At 31.5% G+C, this 21,506-nt stretch overlaps 1 protein-coding gene across 2 annotated transcripts in view; it reads left to right on the top strand.

Moving 5' to 3' along the window:
• PlexA (plexin A) overlaps positions 1-21,506 on the top strand; it is a 201,527-nt gene that overhangs the window by 111,720 nt on the left and 68,301 nt on the right. The window contains exons 9-12 of one of the 2 annotated variants that reach the window (XM_075362153.1): positions 4,187-4,318; positions 9,396-9,597; positions 14,628-15,207; positions 19,818-19,992. In XM_075362153.1, coding sequence (XP_075218268.1) covers positions 4,187-4,318; positions 9,396-9,597; positions 14,628-15,207; positions 19,818-19,992 — 1,089 coding nt within the window. The remainder of the gene's footprint in view (positions 1-4,186; positions 4,319-9,395; positions 9,598-14,627; positions 15,208-19,817; positions 19,993-21,506) is intronic. The other variant, XM_075362154.1, reaches the window with a different exon arrangement.

The following is a 21,506-nucleotide window of genomic DNA, read 5'->3' as shown; positions in this document are numbered from 1 at the left end:
CACAGTGTCTATCTGCGAATTAGTTTTCGGAGGTGAAATTATTTCCTTCTGCTGCCTAGATTCAATCTTTGTTTCGATGATTGTTTCTATCATGGTCACAAGACTTGGTGCAAGCGTAGAAAGCAGTTGCTCCACATTAACTTTTGATGACAGAGGGGTAGCAGCTGCTTCGGCATATGTCGTTGGTTGAGGAGTTCTACTACTAACGGTTTTGCTGGCTTCAGAGTAACATTTTCTGTAGTGTCTTGAATTCCTGAATTGCCGTCCCCAATTTATATACAGGACAGTTTCTTGAACGACTGTTATGATGCGCTTTGCTATTAATGCAAACAGGAAGATCTTTACACAGATCGCCTTCGTGAGTTTCAACTCCGCACACAGAGATTTCTTGTCATACACATCTGACTGCAGTGTGTCTGAAATGCTGACATTTGAAACATTGCATAGGCTGCGCGGGATAAATGCACGCACATCTAGACAATGAATTCCAGCTCGTATTCTTTCAGGCAAATTAGGTCAGTTGAAGGTTAACACATGTGACGCTGAAGGAAGAACTTCACTATTTCTCCTCATGGTTAACTTGCAGCAGTGAATCACTCCTTGACTCGACATCTCTTCTACTATATCCTCTTCCGTGCAATTAAGAAGGTCACATCAAACAATGATTCCTTTCGATGAGTTAAGTGAACTGTGTGGTTGAACAGTCACAGGGAACTCGCCGATCTTCTTTAAAACTTGCATCTTTAAACTTTGACTGTCATTTACGGTTTTGACATATAAACTGTTAAAAGTCTTTCTAATATTCTTAACAGGACCACCAGTGCAATTTATAATTTCCCGGGCAATCGAATGGACTGGCTTTCTGGAAGTTTCCATTCTCTCTCATTATCAGTAGATGCCTAGGTTTGGGTGCATTGTTATTAAGCAGAACGTTTTGCAAATCTTTTCAAATTCTTTCAGTGTCTTTCCTTATCTTATCAGATTCCTTGCTCTTTTTCCTCTTCCCTTTTGGTCAATTGGATGTTTCTAAACGACGGTGTTAACATGCACCCTCTGCCACGTTTATTTGTTCAAGTGTTTTCATTGGCATTTACCCCTTCTGTAGCAAGGCTAGCCGCCAGGGTACACCCCCACTCCAGAGCTACTAACCTTGGAAGTCCGAGCTGGTACTCCAGTAGACCCGGCACATGTCCTGGCAGAGAGTGGATGCGCAATCTCTGCACTGACTCCAGGCTCCTACTCACCGAGGCATTCAGAGCTCCCATGCACTCACATAAATGGGCACCTTCACTACATGCTTGCCATCGCAGGGGACAAGTGGACAATGGAAGGGTCTCCATTACACCTGCATTAACATTGACCCTGGCCGCCACATTGCGAGCTCTAAGTCTGGTATAAATCCATTTCCAAATCATTTAAATGTTTGTGATAGGCTGGTAGCCAAAAAATCCTATCCATATTATTGACCTAAAGGTGAAAATAGGTGAAACCAAAAAGAATGCATTCTGAGGAAAATACTTGGTGCCCCGTTAGCCAGCTATATGTTATTCACGTATGTACAGCTGTTACCGCCCGGGACATGGATCGTAGATGTTCTGTTCCGGACGTGAAGATTATCTACGTCATCTTTTATTTTTTTTTTTTGTCTCGGTGATTCACATCTGTAATTTCAGTATGAGGGGCCATTGGGGCATACCTCATTCAATGCTGTGATGCATTTAACACAGTACGTACAGTCCTGCACGTCTTCAGAATTACCGATTTTTGGGCTTTTGGAATTATGAATTTAGGATCCAGGTGAACCTTTTCTATGTACTTCTTTAAATTTTTGTTAATTGATCCATTTGCTGTTATCACAGTGGGAATAGCTTCTATTGAGTTCAGTCTGTAAATTTCTTTACATTTTATTGATAGAGGGTTGTATTTGGTTATTTTATCTGTTTCAGCAGTTTTAATATTATGATCTGATGGATGAGTAACATCAGTGAGAAGAGCAGTTTTTTCTCTGATGTTGTGTAGAACCATGTCTGGCCTATTAGCAGCAACAAATTTGTCAGTACATATGGGGAGATCATAATACAGTCTATAATGCTCATTTTCCAATGTAGGTTTGGCCTTATATTCATAAAAAGGACAATGCTCCCTGTCATCTACAAGTCCTAATTTTAATGCCAGTGCCTGATGAACAATGTTTACTGTAAGATTTTGGCGATGCAGATATTCCGTGTTAGCCAAGTTTGACCATCCAGTTATCAGATGATTGATGGCATACTCTGCACTAATCACTGATGTCTTGATTTTCTATTAACTTTTTGTAATTGTTTGTCGCAACGACCTGGTCCTGGATGGCATGGATAAACCCTTCAGTTTCTCCAAATAGAGACTCATCCTTTACTCAACGCGAAGATGTGTCCTTGTCGGCATTTTCGAGAGAATGGTGAAATCTACTGTGGAGTGCCTTAGAATTCCATGCTTGGATCCTATCACTGGTTGTAATAATATTGGGGTAGAAATTGTCATCATTCAGTCTTAGAGGGAAGTAGCTCTTGTCAGATGTAACTATTGTTTTGTGCAATGTCGATGTTTCAGATCTGGAGAGAAAATATCTTCATTGATGCAATCTTTCTGTTGCAAAGCGACTTCAGGTCAAGGAGGCCTCTATCATCTTCTTTACGAGAGATATACAAACATTCTACTGCAGATTTAGGGTGATGCATCCTATATTTTGTTAATGTTGTGCGTACCAAGATGTTCAGGTTTTCAAGATCTGTCTGGGACCAGTGAACAACTCCAAACGAGTATGTGAGAACTGGCACACACCAAGAGTTAATGGCTTTGATTTTGTTTTTTGCATTGAGTTCTGTCTCCAGGATTTTGCGGAGTCTTTCTCTGAATTATTTCTCCAATTGCAGTTTGCTTGATTTATTGTTTATGATGAAAGTCTGTTTGAAACCAAGTGTCCTCTGCATCTAGTGGCTGTATTTCTCCATTTCCTGGCAAACTGTAGGTTTTTTGAACATCCCCAATTTCTCCCTTTATAACCTTTAGAGTGGCACATTCCCGACACCAGAGTGCATCTGGATATCATTGCTGAATATGGCTGTAATATTCAGAAAATTTGTAAGCTCTATATCATTGCTACCATACAATTCTAGCATCATTGCTAGCATACAGTTTTATTATTATTATTAATACTATTACTATTGTATGAATTTTGAAACGTTACATTATATAGTAGATCGGTATGTTTTACGGAAGGGATTTTATTTCTTTATGCTGTACTTTCTAAATACATCTTACATCAATCCGAACTAGTGTCTTTCACTATTCTGATGGAATCAGTGCCCTGTTGATCACATTTGTTGATATTTGGGCATATTTAATGGTGGTAATGTTTTATGTACGTTTTCTGTTTACCCATTAAAACATTGCCAGTTAATGCAAGGAATTACAATAGAAATTAACTTTTGATTTAACTTGCATCATTCAACAAAATCATATTAAAATATATATTACTTTGATCTGTCATCACAAATGCTGTTTCACTTAGTTGTAAACTCATTCATAATTATAATTTAAACATAAAGCGTAAATTAATTTTAATAGGAGACTAAAATGTTGGTCATTTTTTTTTTTTTAATAAAACAATGCGTTGTAAAAGAAAAGTATACCACCTTGCAGCATCATGGAAAAATGGCATGCAATCCTTTAACTGCGTTCATATCATCAAAATTGAAAAAAAGGTCGAGATTTACGGGAAATAGTAAAAGAAAAAAAAAGGCCTGATAAAATGTATTTAATTCCATAGTACTATAAAGATTGTCAGTAAAACTTTTATGTGATTACCAAAGATAACAGATCATTATCAGAATAGAAAGGTAGAAAAGGACTCCTAGAGCAAAAAAAAAATAATACTACAGCAGAAAATTTTTTATTATGGACATTACTTCTGACTAAAGTAATAATGTTGAAGATAAGCATGAAACTATGAAAGATAAGGAATTCAATATTTAACTTTGATGTTAAAATAAAAATTTAAATATATTCTAAATACCAGAAAATGTATAAAAATAATGTTATCAATATATTATATTTAATGTACAGTTGTAAGACATAATTTTAAAGTTTTTCATTAATTGTATAAATGTTAATGAGGTAAGTAAAAATTTTAATTTTTGTTTTATAGAGGATTGGCCCAAGTTTTAGAAGCGGCCCTGGATTTTGTCCGACTATAAATGCAACAACTGGTGGCTCTTCTGAGATTTTGGTTTCATCCGGTTTAAAGAAAAATTTACGAGTGAAAGTTCATATCATAGGGGTAAGTATAAGTTCTTTGGTGTTTATTGTTCTTGAAAAGGCTGTTGAAAGGATTACACTGGTGTCAACACTGTTTATATTTTGCCTTTCCTTATTTATAGTAACTCCAAACCAATAGAATTAAAAATTGTTTAGTATTTCAGATTTGTGTTTGGATTAGGCCACTTAGTGGTGATTTTTTTTTTTTTTTTTTTAAATAAGGAATTTATTTATGATCACACATTTGTTTATTTTAAATAGATTTGAGGACTAGGATATTAGATTCTAAATAATGCCAGCAGTATTCTAGGAAAGTGTCCCAAGAATTGATCTTGCAGTTTAACCAGTTCAGAAGGAAATCAGATGATTAAAAATTACCTCAGCTATTTAATGATCTGCTTTTTTGAAACTGAACTTTTTTCTATAGTAAGAGGGGCAGTTAACTGTGAGCAGTTGTAAATTGGGTGCTATTATATGCAATTTTTTTAAAGCTAAAAAATCTACAAGTAAACTTTTCATAAATCAAGTCCCATTTGAAATATAGCACTTGCTCAGTAACTTTCCATTCCTTTATTTATTTTTTTTTTGCAAAAATTGAATGCATTGTTATCCCTTAGATAGAAATTAATGTGTAGTTTAGATAAAAGATAGATAATTCATTCCAAAGATATAAAGCAAAACAATCACAGTTATACATAAACCATTACCATACTTTTTTCACCAATTTTTTTTGACGTTGTTGATGTTTTATGATTCCCTGATTTTAAAAATTTAATTAACTCTAAAGTCACTTCAAATCTGAGATTATTGTAGTAGTAGTAATCTCAGATAATTTTATGCTATATTATGTGGAAGGTAAAAACATAATAAATAATGGTTATAAATCACATTTAGACGAGAATGTAGTAAATAATTTTTATTGATGAACTTAGAGATATATAGGCACCCATAGGCATACAAATCTACAAGTCAGAATGTTACTGCTTATAAAAGCATCAATCTGCCGCAGCAATAAGGTCAGAATTACACTTAAAGGCATTTTTAAGTGTAATATTTAGTGTGCACTTAAATTCTAAAACTGATTTGAGTTTTTGTTTTTCTCTAGGCTAAACTGATACCAATTTTTTAATTTTATATTTATTTGAAAATACTTTTTTTTAATTTGCCTGTCCAATGGTACTGACATAATTGTACAGATTTTTACAGAGAATTATATAGATAAAAAATAAGAAATTATGGTGAATGGTATAAAAACGCTTAACAATATGCAAACAAAAATAAAATTAATTGTATTATACTGAAGATTCATGTTATTAGGTAGTTCCCCTGTAATAAGCAAAGATAAGTTTAGGAATACAATAATGAATGGAAAGGGTTAATAGATAAAAAGTCAAAACATAATAAAATTTGGTAGTCTAACTGTTGCATTATATGTATAGATTGCCATTCTTAAAACTTTTTTTTTTGTCTTCACTTATTTTACTGGTTTGATGCAGCTCTCCAAGATTCCCTATCTAGTGCTAGTGGTTTCATTTCAGTATACCCTCTACATCCTACATCCCTAACAATTTGTTTTACATATTCCAAACGTGGCCTGCCTACACAATTTTTCCCTTCTACCTGTCCTTCCAATATTAAAGCGACTATTCCAGGATGCCTTAGTATGTGGCCTATAAGTCTGTCTCTTCTTTTAACTATATTTTTTCCAAATGCTTCTTTCTTCATCTATTTGCCGCAATACCTCTTCATTTGTCACTTTATCCACCCATCTGATTTTTAACATTCTCCTATAGCACCACATTTCAAAAGCTTCTAATCTTTTCTTCTCAGATACTCTGATTGTCCAAGTTTCACTTCCATATAAAGCGACACTCCAAACATACACTTTCAAAAATCTTTTCCTGACATTTAAATTAATTTTTGATGTAAACCAATTATATTTCTCACTGAAGGCTCGTTTAGCTTGTGCTATTTGGCATTTTATATCGCTCCTGCTTCGTCCATCTTTAGTAATTCTACTTCCCAAATAACAAAATTCTTCTACCTCCATAATCTTTTCTCCTCCTATTTTCACATTCAGTGGTCCATCTTTGTTATTTCTACTACATTTCATTACTTTTGTTTTGTTCTTGTTTATTTTCATGCGATAGTTCTTGCGTAGGACTTCATCTATGCCGTTCATTGTTACTTCTAAATCCTTTTTACTCTTGGCTAGAATTACTATATCATCAGCAAATCGCAGCATCTTTATCTTTTCACCTTGTACTGTTACTCCGAATCTAAATTGTTCTTTAACATCATTAACTGCTAGTTCCATGTAAAGATTAAAAAGTAACGGAGATAGGGAACATCCTTGTCAGACTCCCTTTCTTATTACGGCTTCTTTCTTATGTTCTTCAATTGTTACAGTTGCTGTTTGGTTCCTGTACATGTTACCATTGTTCTTCTATCTCTGTATTTGAACCCTAATTTTTTTAAAATGCTGAACATTTTATTCCAGTCTACGTTTCTGAATGCCTTTTCTAGGTTTATAAATACCAAGTATGTTGGTTTGTTTTTCTTTAATCTTTCTTCTGCTATTAATCTGAGGCCTAAAATTGCTTCCTTTGTCCCTATACTTTTTCTGAAACCAAATTGGTGGTCTTCTCCTAACACTTCTTCCACTCTCCTCTCAATTTTTCTGTACAGAATTCTAATCAAGATTTTTGATGCATGACTAGTAAGGCTAATTGTTCTGTATTCTTCACATTTATCTGCTCCTGCTTTCTTTGGTATAACACACTCTTTTTAAAATCTGATTGAACTTCTCCTTTTTAATAAATATTACACACCAGTTTGTATAATCAATCAGTTGCTTCCTCACATGCACTGCGCAGTAATTCTACAAGTATTCCGTCTATTCCAGGAACCATTCTGTCATTCAAATCTTTTAATGTTCTCTTAAATTGAGAACTCAGTATTGTATCTCACCTTTCATCCTCTTCGACTTCCTCTTCTTCCTTTATAACACCATTTTTTAATTCAATTCCTCCATATAACTTTTCAATGTATTCCACCCACCTATCGACTTTGCCTTTCATATTATAAATCGGTGTACCATCTTTGTTTAACACATTATTAGATTTTAATTTATGTATCCCAAAATTTTCGTTAACTTTCCTGTATGCTTTGTCTATTTTACCAATGTTCGTTTCTCTTTCCACTTCTGAACACTTTTCTAAAATCCACTCTTCTTTTGCCAGTTTGCACTTCCTGTTTATAGCATTTCTTAATTGCCGATAGTTCCTTTTACTTTCTTCATCACTATCATTCTTATATTTTCTATGTTCATCCATCAGCTGCAATATATCGTCTGAAACCCAAGGTTTTCTACCAGTTCTCGTTATTCCGCCTAAGTTCGCTTCTGCTGATTTAAGAATTTCCTTTTTAACATTCTCCCATTCTTCTTCTACATTTTCTACCTTATCTTTTTTTCTCAGACCTCTTGCGATGGCCTCCTCAAAAATCTTCTTTACCTCCTCTTCCTCAAGCTTCTCTAAATTCCACCGATTCATCTGACACCTTTTCTTCATGTTTTTAAACCCCAATCTACATTTCATTATCACCAAATTATGGTCGCTATCAATGTCTGCTCCAGGGTAAGTTTTGCAGTCAACGAGTTGATTTCTAAATCTTTGCTTAACCATGATATAATCTATCTGATACCTTGTAGTATCGCCTGGCTTTTTCCAAGTGTATATTCTTCTATTATGATTTTTAAATTGGGTGTTGGCAATTACTAAATTATACTTCGTGCAAAACTCTATAAGTCGGTCCCCTCTTTCATTCCTGTTGCCCAGCCCGTATTCACCCACTATATTTCCTTCCTTGCCTTTACCAATGCTTGCATTCCAATCTCCAACTATTAATAAATTTTCATCTCCTTTTACGTGTTTAATTGCTTCATCAATCTCTTCGTATACACACTCTACCTCATCATCATCATGGACGCTTGTAGGCATATAGACGTTAACAATCGTTGTCGGTTTAGGTTTTGATTTTATCCTTATTACAATGATTCTATCGCTATGCGTCTTGAAATACTCCACTCTCCTGCCTATCTTCTTGTTCATCACTGCCTGCCCATTATTTGACGCTGAATTAATTACTCTAAAATCACCTGACCAAAAGTCGCCTTCCTCTTCCCACCGAACCTCACTAATTCCTACTATATCCACATTCAGATGTGGATATAGTAGGAAAAAATATCTAAAACTAGATATTTTTATCATTTCTTAAGGATATTTTTATTTTAATGAACATGCTTATTAAAAATGTTGTTATTTGTGGTTATTAAATTACAGCTTGTTTAATTTTAGTACATTATTAAAAAAAAACCAGCCTGCTTTTAAAGACAGATTACAGTGAAAATTAGAAATAACTGATATTTGTATGTTTCCAGATATTATTTTGTTGAAAATCTATACAGATTTTGTTCTTTGCCTTACATCAGGAACATTCTTATATTTGAATTCCAGTTTACAATTCAGGGCTGTTCTGAGACTATATATCGTGTGTATTATTTGCCTATTAAAATGTGCTTTTCTGGAGTTCTTATGATCACCGTCAGAAAGTTGATCAGATTAACAGCACTTGATGGCTATTTCAGATGGATATTTGGCCTTTATGCAGAAAATCTAAATCACTTATAAAGATTTTTTCTTAAATTTAATGTTTTGTTTTAGACCGGCAGTAAAATGTGTCATAAATTAATCGATGTACTTTATATATACTTTTCCATCAATTTTTTCTGCTCGCATGTGTATCAGATCTACATTTTGTAAACCAGAATAAGTCATATTTCACTCGTGATATGAACAAGCAGCCCAACAGAACTGAAAATCTAAACAAGTACCTGTTATATAGCAATCCGATGCTTTTTTTTTTATAGTAACTGAAAAAAAAAATTATTTTAAGTTTTATAAATTAAAAATAGCAACTGCTCAAAAGGAAATAATTGGTAGTTCTTTCTAATAGAAACTGTTTAGAAGAAAAAAATTTTCATTTGATCATTTTGAAATATTTCTCATTAATTTACTTTTTTATGTTTTTATTTTCAGCAATTCATTGTCCAGACACGTTTTGTTTGCCAATTCAATATTGAAGGTCGTGTGACAAGTGTGAGTGCTCGGCTTTTGGGTGACACAATTTATTGTGATGCCATGGAATTTTCTTATACATCAAGAGCACCTAATATTACTGCTACTTTTGCTGTTATTTGGGGAGGTTCAAAGCCACTCGATAATCCAGATAATATTCACGGTAATTAAATTGTACTTCATCTATATTTAGTTTAGCAGATTTAATAGATTTACTATTTTATTCAAAGTATGTTAAGCAGTCACCTCTTCCTTGAATCGCTGTACTATTTGTTATTTGTTAAATGCTTTTTTTGGTGTTCCATCTTTTTCAGAATAAACTTCAAAAATAATGTTTTAAATTTGTTGAAATATTTCAAGATGATTACAAAATATAATTCTTGATATTTGTTTAAAATGAAAAATAACAAAAAATAATGAGTTATCAAACTTTTTTTTTAATTAAAAGATAATTTAAAATTCACCATACATTAAATCAAACAAAATTGTTCACTTATCTCAAAAATGAAATAAAAACATTAGTCTAGCTAGCTAGTATCTGTTTTAAAATGAGCATATTTGAACTATTTCTGTATGATTGCTGATTTTTGCTTTAAAGCTGCTAAATATCATCAGAAATGATTATTTCGTTATGCGCCAGTTGGAAAAGGGTGCTTAAATTTTTATTAAATAAATGTAAAAAAATCTCAAAAGTATCCATTTCTTTTCTCCTATTTCCCTAGATAACTCGGTAACTGTTCATTTTAGAGAAAAGATCAAGAAACAAAAAATTTCTTATTAAATTTTATGTACAATATAATCTGTTGCAAAATGAAAAATACATTATTGTTGTAAAAATAGCGCAATAACTGTTAAATAATGAAAAAAAAAATTTGGGGGGAATTTTTTTTTTGAGTACTTATACATAGGACCTTCAGATTTTGCCTCAAAGAACTTTTTATATGATAACGCAACACACCAGATTTCAACAAAATTGGTCCAACAATTTTTACACAATAATTTTGCAATCCAGATTTTTAAAAAAAATGTGATTCTTCCAAATTATGTAGAGCCTGAAATAAAGTCTCTAGTTACTTGAAAATGTAATCACATATAAAGGAGCACTTAAACTTTCAATTGAATTTTGAAAAATTTAAATCTATTAATTAGGAGAGCCTAGGGAATTTTTTTGGTTTATTTGTGATGGAATTGAGCTACTTGGTCAACATATTCAAGAAGTTAAGTACGTTGAATAATCAACTCCAAGGAGCAAATACACATATGTTGGATACGAGTGATAAAGTTAATGCTTTTTGTAGAAAATTGGAATTATAGAGCAGAAATTGAAAGCAAGCCTTTAAAATGCTTGCAAATGTGGGTGAATGTGTTAAAACTTACAAGGCTAAGAACAACATGCAAAAGTTTTTCTTGTAACCATTGAAAATCATTTAACCGTACTGGCAAAGAATTTTAAAAAGTATATTCTTGCTGACAACTTTTTAGCAAGTTTCGTGTGGGTTAGCGATCCATTTCAAAATACTCCTGAAGTGTTCTCAACTGCTAAAGTAGAAATCTTCATAGACTTCATGGCAAGTAGCGAAATCAGAAGACAATTTAGTAATAAATCACTCTTTGAATTTTGGGCAGGGCTGGATGATTAGTTTTCTGCACTGAAAACAAGAGCATTTCATATAGTATTACCATTTTTAACATCCTACCTTAGCGAAACTGGTTTTTCTGCGGTGGTTGCTTTGAAGACAAAGTACAGATCTCAGCTAAATATAGAAAAGAACTTGGAGTGTGTATTTCTAGTATTAAACCTTCCTTTGAAAAACTTTGCTCTGGAAGACAGGCCCAAAGAAGTTACTAATAATTATTAAACTTGTTTTTAAATTAGTATTGATAAGTTAATTATTAAATATATTGTGCAGTACTGATACGATCCTATTTATAAGTGTATTATATCAGTGTAAATGTATATTTTATTATTTATTATGTCAGAATGTACTTTGTTTTGCTTTCCTTTCAGTAAACTAATAGATTTTTTAATATTTTCTTTTTGATATGCTCTTGCTCCTCATTCAGTGTTATCACGTCTCCCCTTGGGGGGCGTGCCCCACTGGTTGAGAAACACTAATCTGTATCATTCTTTTTCCTATTGTGTTCAATGCATACATCCTTCTGAATCTGGTTAACGAATATGATTATTTTTATCCCAAATAATAAAACAGTAAAAAATAGCCAATAGTAGAATTGGTTTTAAAAAGATATTTTTATTTGAACATCAACATTTTTGTTAATACGTCTAAAGAAAAAATAGCCTTTCCAAGACCCAGCGTCGTCATTATTTCTCATATAGCTAGCTGTTTATGTAGGATTCTAGTGCCTAGTGCCTTTTTATTCATAACATGCAATTCAAAATTACCTTCAGATAAAATGCCAGCATTATTATCACAAACAATTAAAATATTTGTATTCTTTGAAATTTATCAAATGATATATCTTGAGTAGTATTAGGTGTATAAATAGCGATAAGACATAGTATGACATTATTGAATGATTCTGTTTAATGCTTCTAACAGATCATAAGGAATTTTATAAAATCTATATTTATATTTAATAAACATACAGACAGCACGATTTTGATTAATAATTGTTTGGGTTTTTTTTTATAACATCATATCTATCGATACAAAATTCAAAAGGTGTGTCTTCAGACTTTGAAATCTCAGTTAAAAAAATAAATTGCATATTATTTTGAATTATCTAAGTGCTAAATAAACAGATAAAAAATGTTATTTGTGTTTCTGATTGTAATAAGAATGAAATTAATAAATGTAAAATTACATGAATTATTTATAGCAGAATGAGAAGTATAATCAAAATAATCTCTAATTTCACTTGTTACCTCTTGTTCCAAATTTAGTAGATCACATATTTTTTCAACATTAGTTGTAAAATAACAACAAAGGAGTATAAAACATAATATTTAAGACCACAGAAAGAAAGAGACAGAAAGTAAAAAGTTATTCATGTGCTTTAAAATAATCATTTACTCAGATTTTTTTGATTTTTTAACAAATTATTCAGATCATTTTTACATATTATCCTAATTGGTTGTTATAATTCTTCATTTTTGACAAATTATTTGGGGTTATAAAATAACCACTTGTAAAGCAAATTTTTATTGAAGTAGATAGGACTGTCTTCTTATGAATTCATAAGAATCTGTTCTTATTAATGCAGGAAGTTCAAAGAAGTTTTACAGTGATGGTAATCATTATCAATGATTACCATCTGGCTTTTAAGCAAGTCAGGAGTTTTCTTATATTACATCATCCATTTAATCTCACTTTCATCTATAGAAGAAAAGCCTATAAGCTGCATAATCTATGATTCACATAAGTCAGTGTTTATGGCTTTAGAAGTTTCACTTATTATTTCATAGAATTTTCATTTTTTATAACAGGGGATATTGTGAACTTCAAATTGTTTCTATTACTATATAGCTCCAATTCCAGGACTCTAGGTTGAAGATCACAAACTTTAGATATAAGCGTGGTTTTTCTTTTTGTAATTTAACAAGTTCAGATTCAGAAGATTTTATTTCAGTGAAGTGATCAATCTTTGATGAAAATAAACTTTTTTTTATTTTTCTTTATTCTTATTTCAACCTGCTTAAGAAAAAATATAATTAGTGTAAAGTATTCTTATTTTACTTGTTTATGTTTGTTTTTAAAGATAAAAATGATGATGTGATAAACAATTCACTCACATGTTTATTTTATACGCTTTTAAAAAAATAACATTATGACCGTTTTGACTTTACTTAGGTTTTACCGAATAATATAAATTTTATATATGTATATATATATATCATATCGTATTATCAGTCACTTTGATGTTACAGGAAAGTCAGTAAATGTATATGTATAAAAGTAATTTATTTTAAATTAAAATTTCCATTGAAAACTAGATACTTAAAAGAAACATACCGTATATTTTCTAATGAAAAGTTTTTGTATTCTGAATAAAAAGAGATTTGATATGTGCTTTTTTTCTTTTCCCCCCATAAAGAAAAGATTTCACTAAAGACTTTTTTAGGACAGTTCATCATGTGATTATGTATTTGCCATAGGCCCCATAAACTTTTAAAAAAGTTACTTTTTATGTGCCAGTGAGGGATATCTTAAATTCCATCAAGATAGACCAAATATTATTGTAATAATCAATTTTACATTAAATAAGGTGTTTTTTTTTTTTTTTACTTTGATCCTCAATTTAAATCAGAATGTTTATTCTCACCCTCCCGCAAATATTTTAGATAATATTTTTAATTCTATTAATTTAAACCAGCTAGTACAAAATATTGACAATATTTAAATTAATTTAAAAAATATTAATTTCAGTAAATAATTTACATTTTATTCTCTTAATTTCAGTTCAATTGGGAAATAATTACAGCCTCTCATCAGTTTCTTTGAAGTGGACCAAATATTTTGGTACCGAGTCTTTATTTGTGCTCCTCAGTTCTACATCAAAAAAGTTCTAGAAATCTTTTATTTTTGCGCATATTTCATCAGATAAGCTGAACCCTCCCATTCCGAAACATTTCAAAAGATTACATTTTGTATTATTAACAGACATTTAACACTTCCTTGTGTTAAATATCATTAGTTCCTTGAATTGTGTTAAATAAAATTTTCAACTACTTTGTTTTCTACTTTTTATTCAGTAAAGAAACATCATCCCACCTGCAAAATATCGCAAAAATTCTATTTTGTTTGTCATCAATGTTTTAAATGGATGATGCAAATATTTTTGTATGTTTGGTCGTATGTTGAATTTTTCAACATATTTCTTTGTGTTTGGCTCTTGTTACATCATATACCTTCTCTAAAAATGTAGAAAGTTTTAGATTTTATTTGCTGTTTTAATTTTTCTGATTAAACTACAGACTTTCCTTCTTAAATTTTTAATAGAATGTGATCTGTACAGTTGTGATTCTATATTTGATAAGGCTCAATGTTTTAAGTTTTTCTTTGGTGTTTTTTATTAATCTTTTTGGATTCAACCTTATCCATCATTAAATCAGTTGGTAAAATCCCATTCTAAATATTTTGGAAATATTTATGGTCCATTTTTAGAAAATAAACTCAAGTCTGTTATGACACTTCTATTTCTGCATTAATATTTGCTCATCTTTGTTTACAGTGGTGATCTATCGTTGCCGAGATATGGCAGACAACTGTGGAATGTGTCTGGCGCTTGGTGAGAAGTTTGGTTGTGGCTGGTGTCAGAGTTCTGATAGATGTGAAGTGCAAGAACAATGTGATCAAGGAGCCGGTGTATGGTTGAATCGTAACCACACTTGTCCAAATCCTGAAGTCACATCATTCAGTCCACAGTTAGGTCCTTGGGAAGGTGGCACAAACATTACCATAGAAGGTATTAATCTTGGCAAAACATTCAGTGATATTTATGCTGGAGTGAGTGTTGCTGGAATACAGTGTGAACCATATGAACACTTGTATGAGAAAACAAAGAAAATCGTTTGTAGGCTTGATGGTCCAGGCACGAACGAACCTCGTCGAGGACCTGTTATTGTGAAAGTTGATGATTTCAGAGGTGAAAGTAAACTGAATTATGAGTTTGTTGACCCATCAATTTATGGAATTATTCCTAAATTTGGGCCAAGGTCTGGTGGTACTACACTAAAAATAATGGGAAGATTCATGAATGCTGGTAGCAGAATAGAAGCGTTCATCAATGATTTACCCTGTGAAATAGAAAGGTGAGGACTTATTGCATTTACTGGTATTTCTTTTAGTCGTATTTTTTATTTTTAATATCTCATTTCTTTTATTTTAAAAAAAGTTTCAATTTATAGTTCAAATTTATCTATGGTAATCTCTACTAAAATATATATTGAGCCCCATTAAGTAAAAAAAGAAGTGTTTTGCTGAAAGGGAATAACAGTCTTTAAATTTTTTTTCAATTATGCCTCGCAAGTCTTTCAAATTTTTATGTGCTGTTATTCTTTCAAAATATTCAAAGAAAAAACGTAAAGCATCTCTGTAAATAAAAGAAAACTTATATTTCAGTTACAGTTAACTCTCTCTGCAAGTGTTATAAACTGATAACAGAGGAAAACATATAACTGGAGATAATGCATTTTTTGTTCAACTGTTTTTTAGCCTAAATCCCCTGATCCCCCTTACTACCTTTCCCTGCCCTGTATTTCACTTACTATTATCTGATCTGGTTTTTTAATTATTAAAAGAAAGAGCATATTTTGAGTAAAATAGGCAAAAATTCAAATTTATGTGTGGATTTTTAATGAATATTAATTTTTGTGTTAACCAAGCAGTGCTTAAGATTTTTATTAATTAAAACAGCCTTGGGAGGGGCTTCCATTTCCAGTTCATTGAATTTCTTTTACTCATTTCTAGAAGTTTAATCCATTTTGAAAAAGATTGGTTCACATATCTCATTGTTATGATTTTTGTAAACTTAAAAGAGAAAAAGAGTCCTAAACCTCTTTAACACCTCTGAGGTTTTTTATTGTCCCACATGATAAAAAAAATATTTTTAGAATCATGGTTTGATTATTACAATATTTCTCTGACAATTGAAAGTGTTTCAGAAGTACATATCTACACCTACCTGAATAGTGATCCCCTCTCAGGCAAAAAGTAAATACTTGACTTCGATCGACCTATAATAAATGGTTTCTTGCAAATAAACTTTCAGTACAAGTTTTCCATATTATTATAAAAAGACAGTGTTAATTTGTTTATGCAGGACAGTCTGAGAAAATACTGTACTTATTTGGAAAATTCCTTCATTGTTTAAAAACTTCACAAATGACGCAAGCTGCTCCCCTTAGCCACCTAACCCCTAGCTGTTTCCCTCTAGCCACCTTAGCCCCCTCAATTACAAAATGATATATACTTTGATATTTAGTCCACTGTTTTTTAAAACTAGTGTTTATCTTGGGAGCCAAGGCCCTCATAGAGTCTGGGCCTTCCTACTCCTTCAGACACCTTTTTTCCCCTGGCCAATCTTAAATGAACAAAAACTTAAATATTGTTATATCTAAACTTTTTTCTCAAATTCCACCTTCAGAAATAAACAATAAACTTAATTATCTTTAAAGTATCAGACCTCCTTGCTGCTGAACTGTAGTCCCTCTAGCCCCTCAATAACAAAAATAGAAATTTTACAATTTTTTGTTTGTCTTTTTTTCAAAATGTGTTCTACCTTCATGGAGAAGTTAAACTTTAATAATGTTAAAGAGGTTTATGTGAATTTAATATATTGAAAAATTTAAGCCATAATCTTTAAATAAGTGTTTGTTTACAGAGGAGAGTAAGAAACTAAGGTTTTATAGAGATCTGTTCTCTTGCATACCCAGGTATTCTAAATCCTCTGATCCCCCTATTAACTGTCTCTGCTCTTTATTTCACTTACTATTATCTGCCCTGTATGTCAGGGCAGATAATGAAACAATAATGAGGTTGTAAAAGTAGAGTTTTGATGTGAAATATCATGTATTTAAATATTATGCTATATTAATTCATGTTTGATTTGAAAGTAATATTAATATTTTGAATAATGTGATTTAAAGACTAAAGATTACTGAATTACACGATTTTACAAAACTGTTTTTTTTTTAAATCAGGAGTATCTTTTGTTTAATTTTACTGCTCTGCTTAGCTGCCACGATAATTTATGTTTTTTAAAATTCGTCAATAAACTCACTCATTCTTCAGCAGCTTTTATCCTGTCAGTGATGTTGGTTTCTTGAAAAGGTTTGGGAATTTACAAAATTCTCTTCATTTTTATTTTTTCATCAATACCTCTATATTTTTTAACAACTTGTTCATCCTTTTTTTAAGGCAATAGGTTCTATGTTATCCCATATTTCAGCTAATCGTTGCACTTCTTCCTTCATAGTGTCACTAACTTAACATATTTAACCACAGATTTGCCATCGTCCAAATTCATTTTGTGTAAAGTTTGTTAATTTTTCAGTCAGCATCGTTTCAGTTTTAGATCTCTGATGTATTAGAACAGACTGAAAGAATTTATCTTTATTTTTCTTATATCCAGATGCTTACTGTTGTTCTCAGGTCACTGGGGTTTTAGGCAGTTCAGTTCTAACATTTAACCCTTTCTTGTTACAATTAAAATTTCGATTTGAACTCAAGTCCTCTTTTAATCATTCATTTAAAGTAACTTTAATTTATCACGTATCACCGATAACTTTTCCTCAGTTATCGGCAGACACTGCTGCCATGCTGTTTCTTTCAGCTGATATTTACTCTCCTTTATGAATATTAAAAGAATAGGTTTTTAAACAAGAATATATATTTGATAGTTTATGAGATTACCTCAGACAAATAAATTGTATTTCTCTGTAATAGTGTAGAAATGTTACAAATATTGGATCTAAGCTTATTAAAAAATCATGCAGTTTCTCAACGTAAGATGTAATATTATTTATTTATTTTAATATTTGTTGTTTGTTTGTGTGCTCTGAACCACATAAATTAAGATTATCACTGTATTGACTATGAAATGCTTCTTATCTTCATTACAAATAATTTAAGAACTAATCTGTTTTAGTTAAAAGTAAGCAAAATGTCTTTTTTCAGTACTTTTTATATGTGATATTTCATCTGACCACTATTTCTAGATATTTTCTCACCTTATACATAGTATAAGGTAGCGGTTCTCAAAGTGGGGGGGGGGGCGCAAGGAAGGTTTCAGAAGAGCACATAGCACAATATCAAATGAATAAAGAAATTTGCTAAACAGGATGTAATATAAAGTGAAATATGCATTACTGTACTATTATTGTAAACCTTACGGAAATGTTTGCTTATTTCTTACTTAAATATCATTTATTTACTAACAATCTTTAGAAGTAAATCATTTTGGTCATAAGTGAACTGGCATACACTCGACTGAAATTGTGGGAAATTTTGCATGTCACTCTGACTGGTGCTGCTTAGATGGTGTAACAGTGAAAGTTCAAAACGCACATCTAACAAACAAAGCAAGTTGCTGTTCTTGTCTATTGTTTGTTGTTGAGGTATGTGTACATTATTTCAGTTGAGAATGAATTAACAGTGATCTTGATTTTTCCTTTAATTTTTTTGTGCAAGTATCTAGTTTTGTTTGCTAAAATGAAAAGGTTTTTAATTGCAGCAAGTAATAAACGTGGGGATTCCACAGTTCATAAACATTGTACTAGTAGCAGTGAAAAATGTGAATCTAGGACACCATCAGTGTATCAAAATTGCAAAACAATTGCAATCCTGCTACTTCTTTGAGTGGCGCAAGTGCTGCAAAACTGTGCAAGTATGATGGCAGTTGTTTATCACTAGGTTTTATAAAAATCAATTATTAATGAAGAGGGATGGCCTCAGTGCATAATATGCCTAGTTGTTTTAGCCTCTGATAGCATGAAACCCAATAAATTGAAACGACACCTTGATACAAAACGTGCAGACCTTGTGAAAAACCTAGAGAGTTTTTTGAGCAAAAACTAAACAGTGTCAAATCTACAAAGAAAGTATTTTCAGACTTTACAAGTTTACCTTCTTAAGTTCTATTGGCTTCTTATCAGGTTTCCCACAGAATTGCTCAAAATAAAAAGCCTCACACTATTGGTGAAAAGCTGATATTGCCCACAGCTGTTTTTTTAGTTTTGATGATGTTTGGGGAATCCACAGCTCAACATTTGAAATCCATACCAGTATCTAATGACACTATCTCACGACAAATACAAGATATTTCTAAAGATTTAGAAGAAGGTTAAAAATAGTTATTTTGCTCTTCAATTTGATGAGGCTACCAATCTCCATAGAGATGCACATTTGATGCATCTCTATGAGCAAATACCATGCAAGGTCAGATGTTACAAGAGAACTAGAGCCACTCTGTCGGGGCTGACACCACATTTTAGCATGCTTTGTACTGAGAAAAAACAGACTCATCCATCTCAGTACAGTAAACTTAAATTTAAATGTTTCAATACATATTCTGATATTTGTAACAATAGTTTTTAATTATTTCAACATCAAACCCCCTTTTCACTATTCACCATGTCTATTAAGTATTTTGATTTTATCGGCATAACAGTTGTGTGGAAAATATCTATCTAAATCTAAATATATGTATATATATCCAAGGGGAACTCAGCTTCAAGATACACCATAAAGGGGCATGAGGTAAAAAGTTTATGAACCTCTTATATAAGGCTTTACTACATCACAGTTTAATGTGTTTAGTTTAAAGGGAGTGTCAGCATTAGCTAATAGCTTTTGGTTTAACTGTGTATATAAGATTAATAATTTTACATTAAGATAATATATAAATATATTTTTATTGTAGGACTGAAGCAGAAGAGGCATTATGTGTTACAAGTGCTTCAGACCGCCGTCATCATGGTAAACTTAGGATGAAATTTGATAAAGGTGATCGTGTTTTTGAAAAGGAACATTTTGAATATGTTGAAGATCCCACAATTGAATCTGCTGAATCAGGTGTTGCTTCACAGGTATATATGGTATTACAATTTTTATTTTATTTGTTACTGTAGCCACCACTAGTACTACTTAATTGTTTGATAGATATTGCTGTATTTAAACTTGAGATTTTATAGTTTGGGATGGAGAGTTATAAGTTTCTGGTGAATTTCCCAATCACACGCATTACAAAGTTCTTATATATTCTCTCTTCATTTGATCACAGCTTTTTCTGTGAATGAAAGTAACTGAAGTTTTACTGATAGCATCTAAAAAAAATTCTCTAACACATTAGTTTCTATTTTAGTAATATTCAGTTATATTTTATTTTGTTAATTTAATGAAATAATGGAATTTGTATTGCTATCACTGAATGAATACAAAAGTTTAATAAACAATTTTTCATTTTAATTATTAAGTACTAGCAGACCTGGCAATGGTTTGCTATTGCTAGATTTGATTATATATATATTAAATGAACACAATTGAAAGTTTGATAAAACATTAACAAAATGAACATTACAGAACTTCACAGAATTTAACCTTTCCCTTTTACTCTATCTCCTTTTTCTTTTCCCATTTCATTTTTACCATATTCCCTTTCCCCATTTTCCCCTTTACTTTCCTTGCTTCCGCTTTTCTTTTCTCCTTTCCTTTTCCTGTTTTTCCTTGTTTTCACCTTTTTTTCTTTTTTCATTTTCCCCTTCTTCCCTTCTACCTTTTTTGATTTTCCTCTTTCCCTTTTCTGATTTTTTCCTGCAATTAAATTGATTCAGTATTTTTTAATCTATAGTGGACACACATATCAGAAACATTGAAATGGAATCGTAAAATATTTAGTATAGCATGTGTTGCTTTTATGTCCAACAGATAGCGCAGTTTTTTTCAAAGTAAGCATGTTTTCACCTGTCGCAGGTATGACATCTTAGGTATATAAATAGTAGATATATAAAAACACTTATTTGAATGCAATGTTGTGTCAAAATTTCAAAGCAATCGGTGTAGAACTTTCGAAGATTTACAATTCTGAACAAACGAACATTTACATTTTTATTTATATAGATAGTGATGAAGTAATTCTTAAATGCTGCTTCTCTTTTTTTTTCAGGCACAGGTTTCAACGATTAAGAATAATCTCTTATTTTATTATGTAGTGTTTATAAAATTTGCTAAATACAGTCTTCATCTTTGCTGTTATTCTACCGTATTATTTTAATGACCTCTTTGTACTCTACAGGCGACATCAGTGTGAATTATTATGCTAGTGCTAATAATGATAATTTAAATATTAAAAATACTGTCTTTATTAGAGTTTATTTGACTCTGTTCAAAACTTTCTGGCACCTCTTAGAGTGCTACCATTTTTCATCAAGTAAGTCGACCATGAAGTATAAAAAGGTTATTTCTGTTGCGGGTGATGCAATCTTTTTTAAGATACAATTTTTCACTATTCAATTTTAAAACGCTCCTTTTCAGGACTGACTTCTGATCAATAATTAATTTGTACAACATTGTAATATTGTAACATGTTTGACAAGTGGAGTGAAATACTTTT

Source organism: Lycorma delicatula, chromosome 4 (assembly GCF_047948215.1).
Source record: "Lycorma delicatula isolate Av1 chromosome 4, ASM4794821v1, whole genome shotgun sequence".
NCBI lineage: Eukaryota > Metazoa > Arthropoda > Insecta > Hemiptera > Fulgoridae > Lycorma > Lycorma delicatula.
This window is presented reverse-complemented; position numbering and strand designations above follow the sequence as displayed.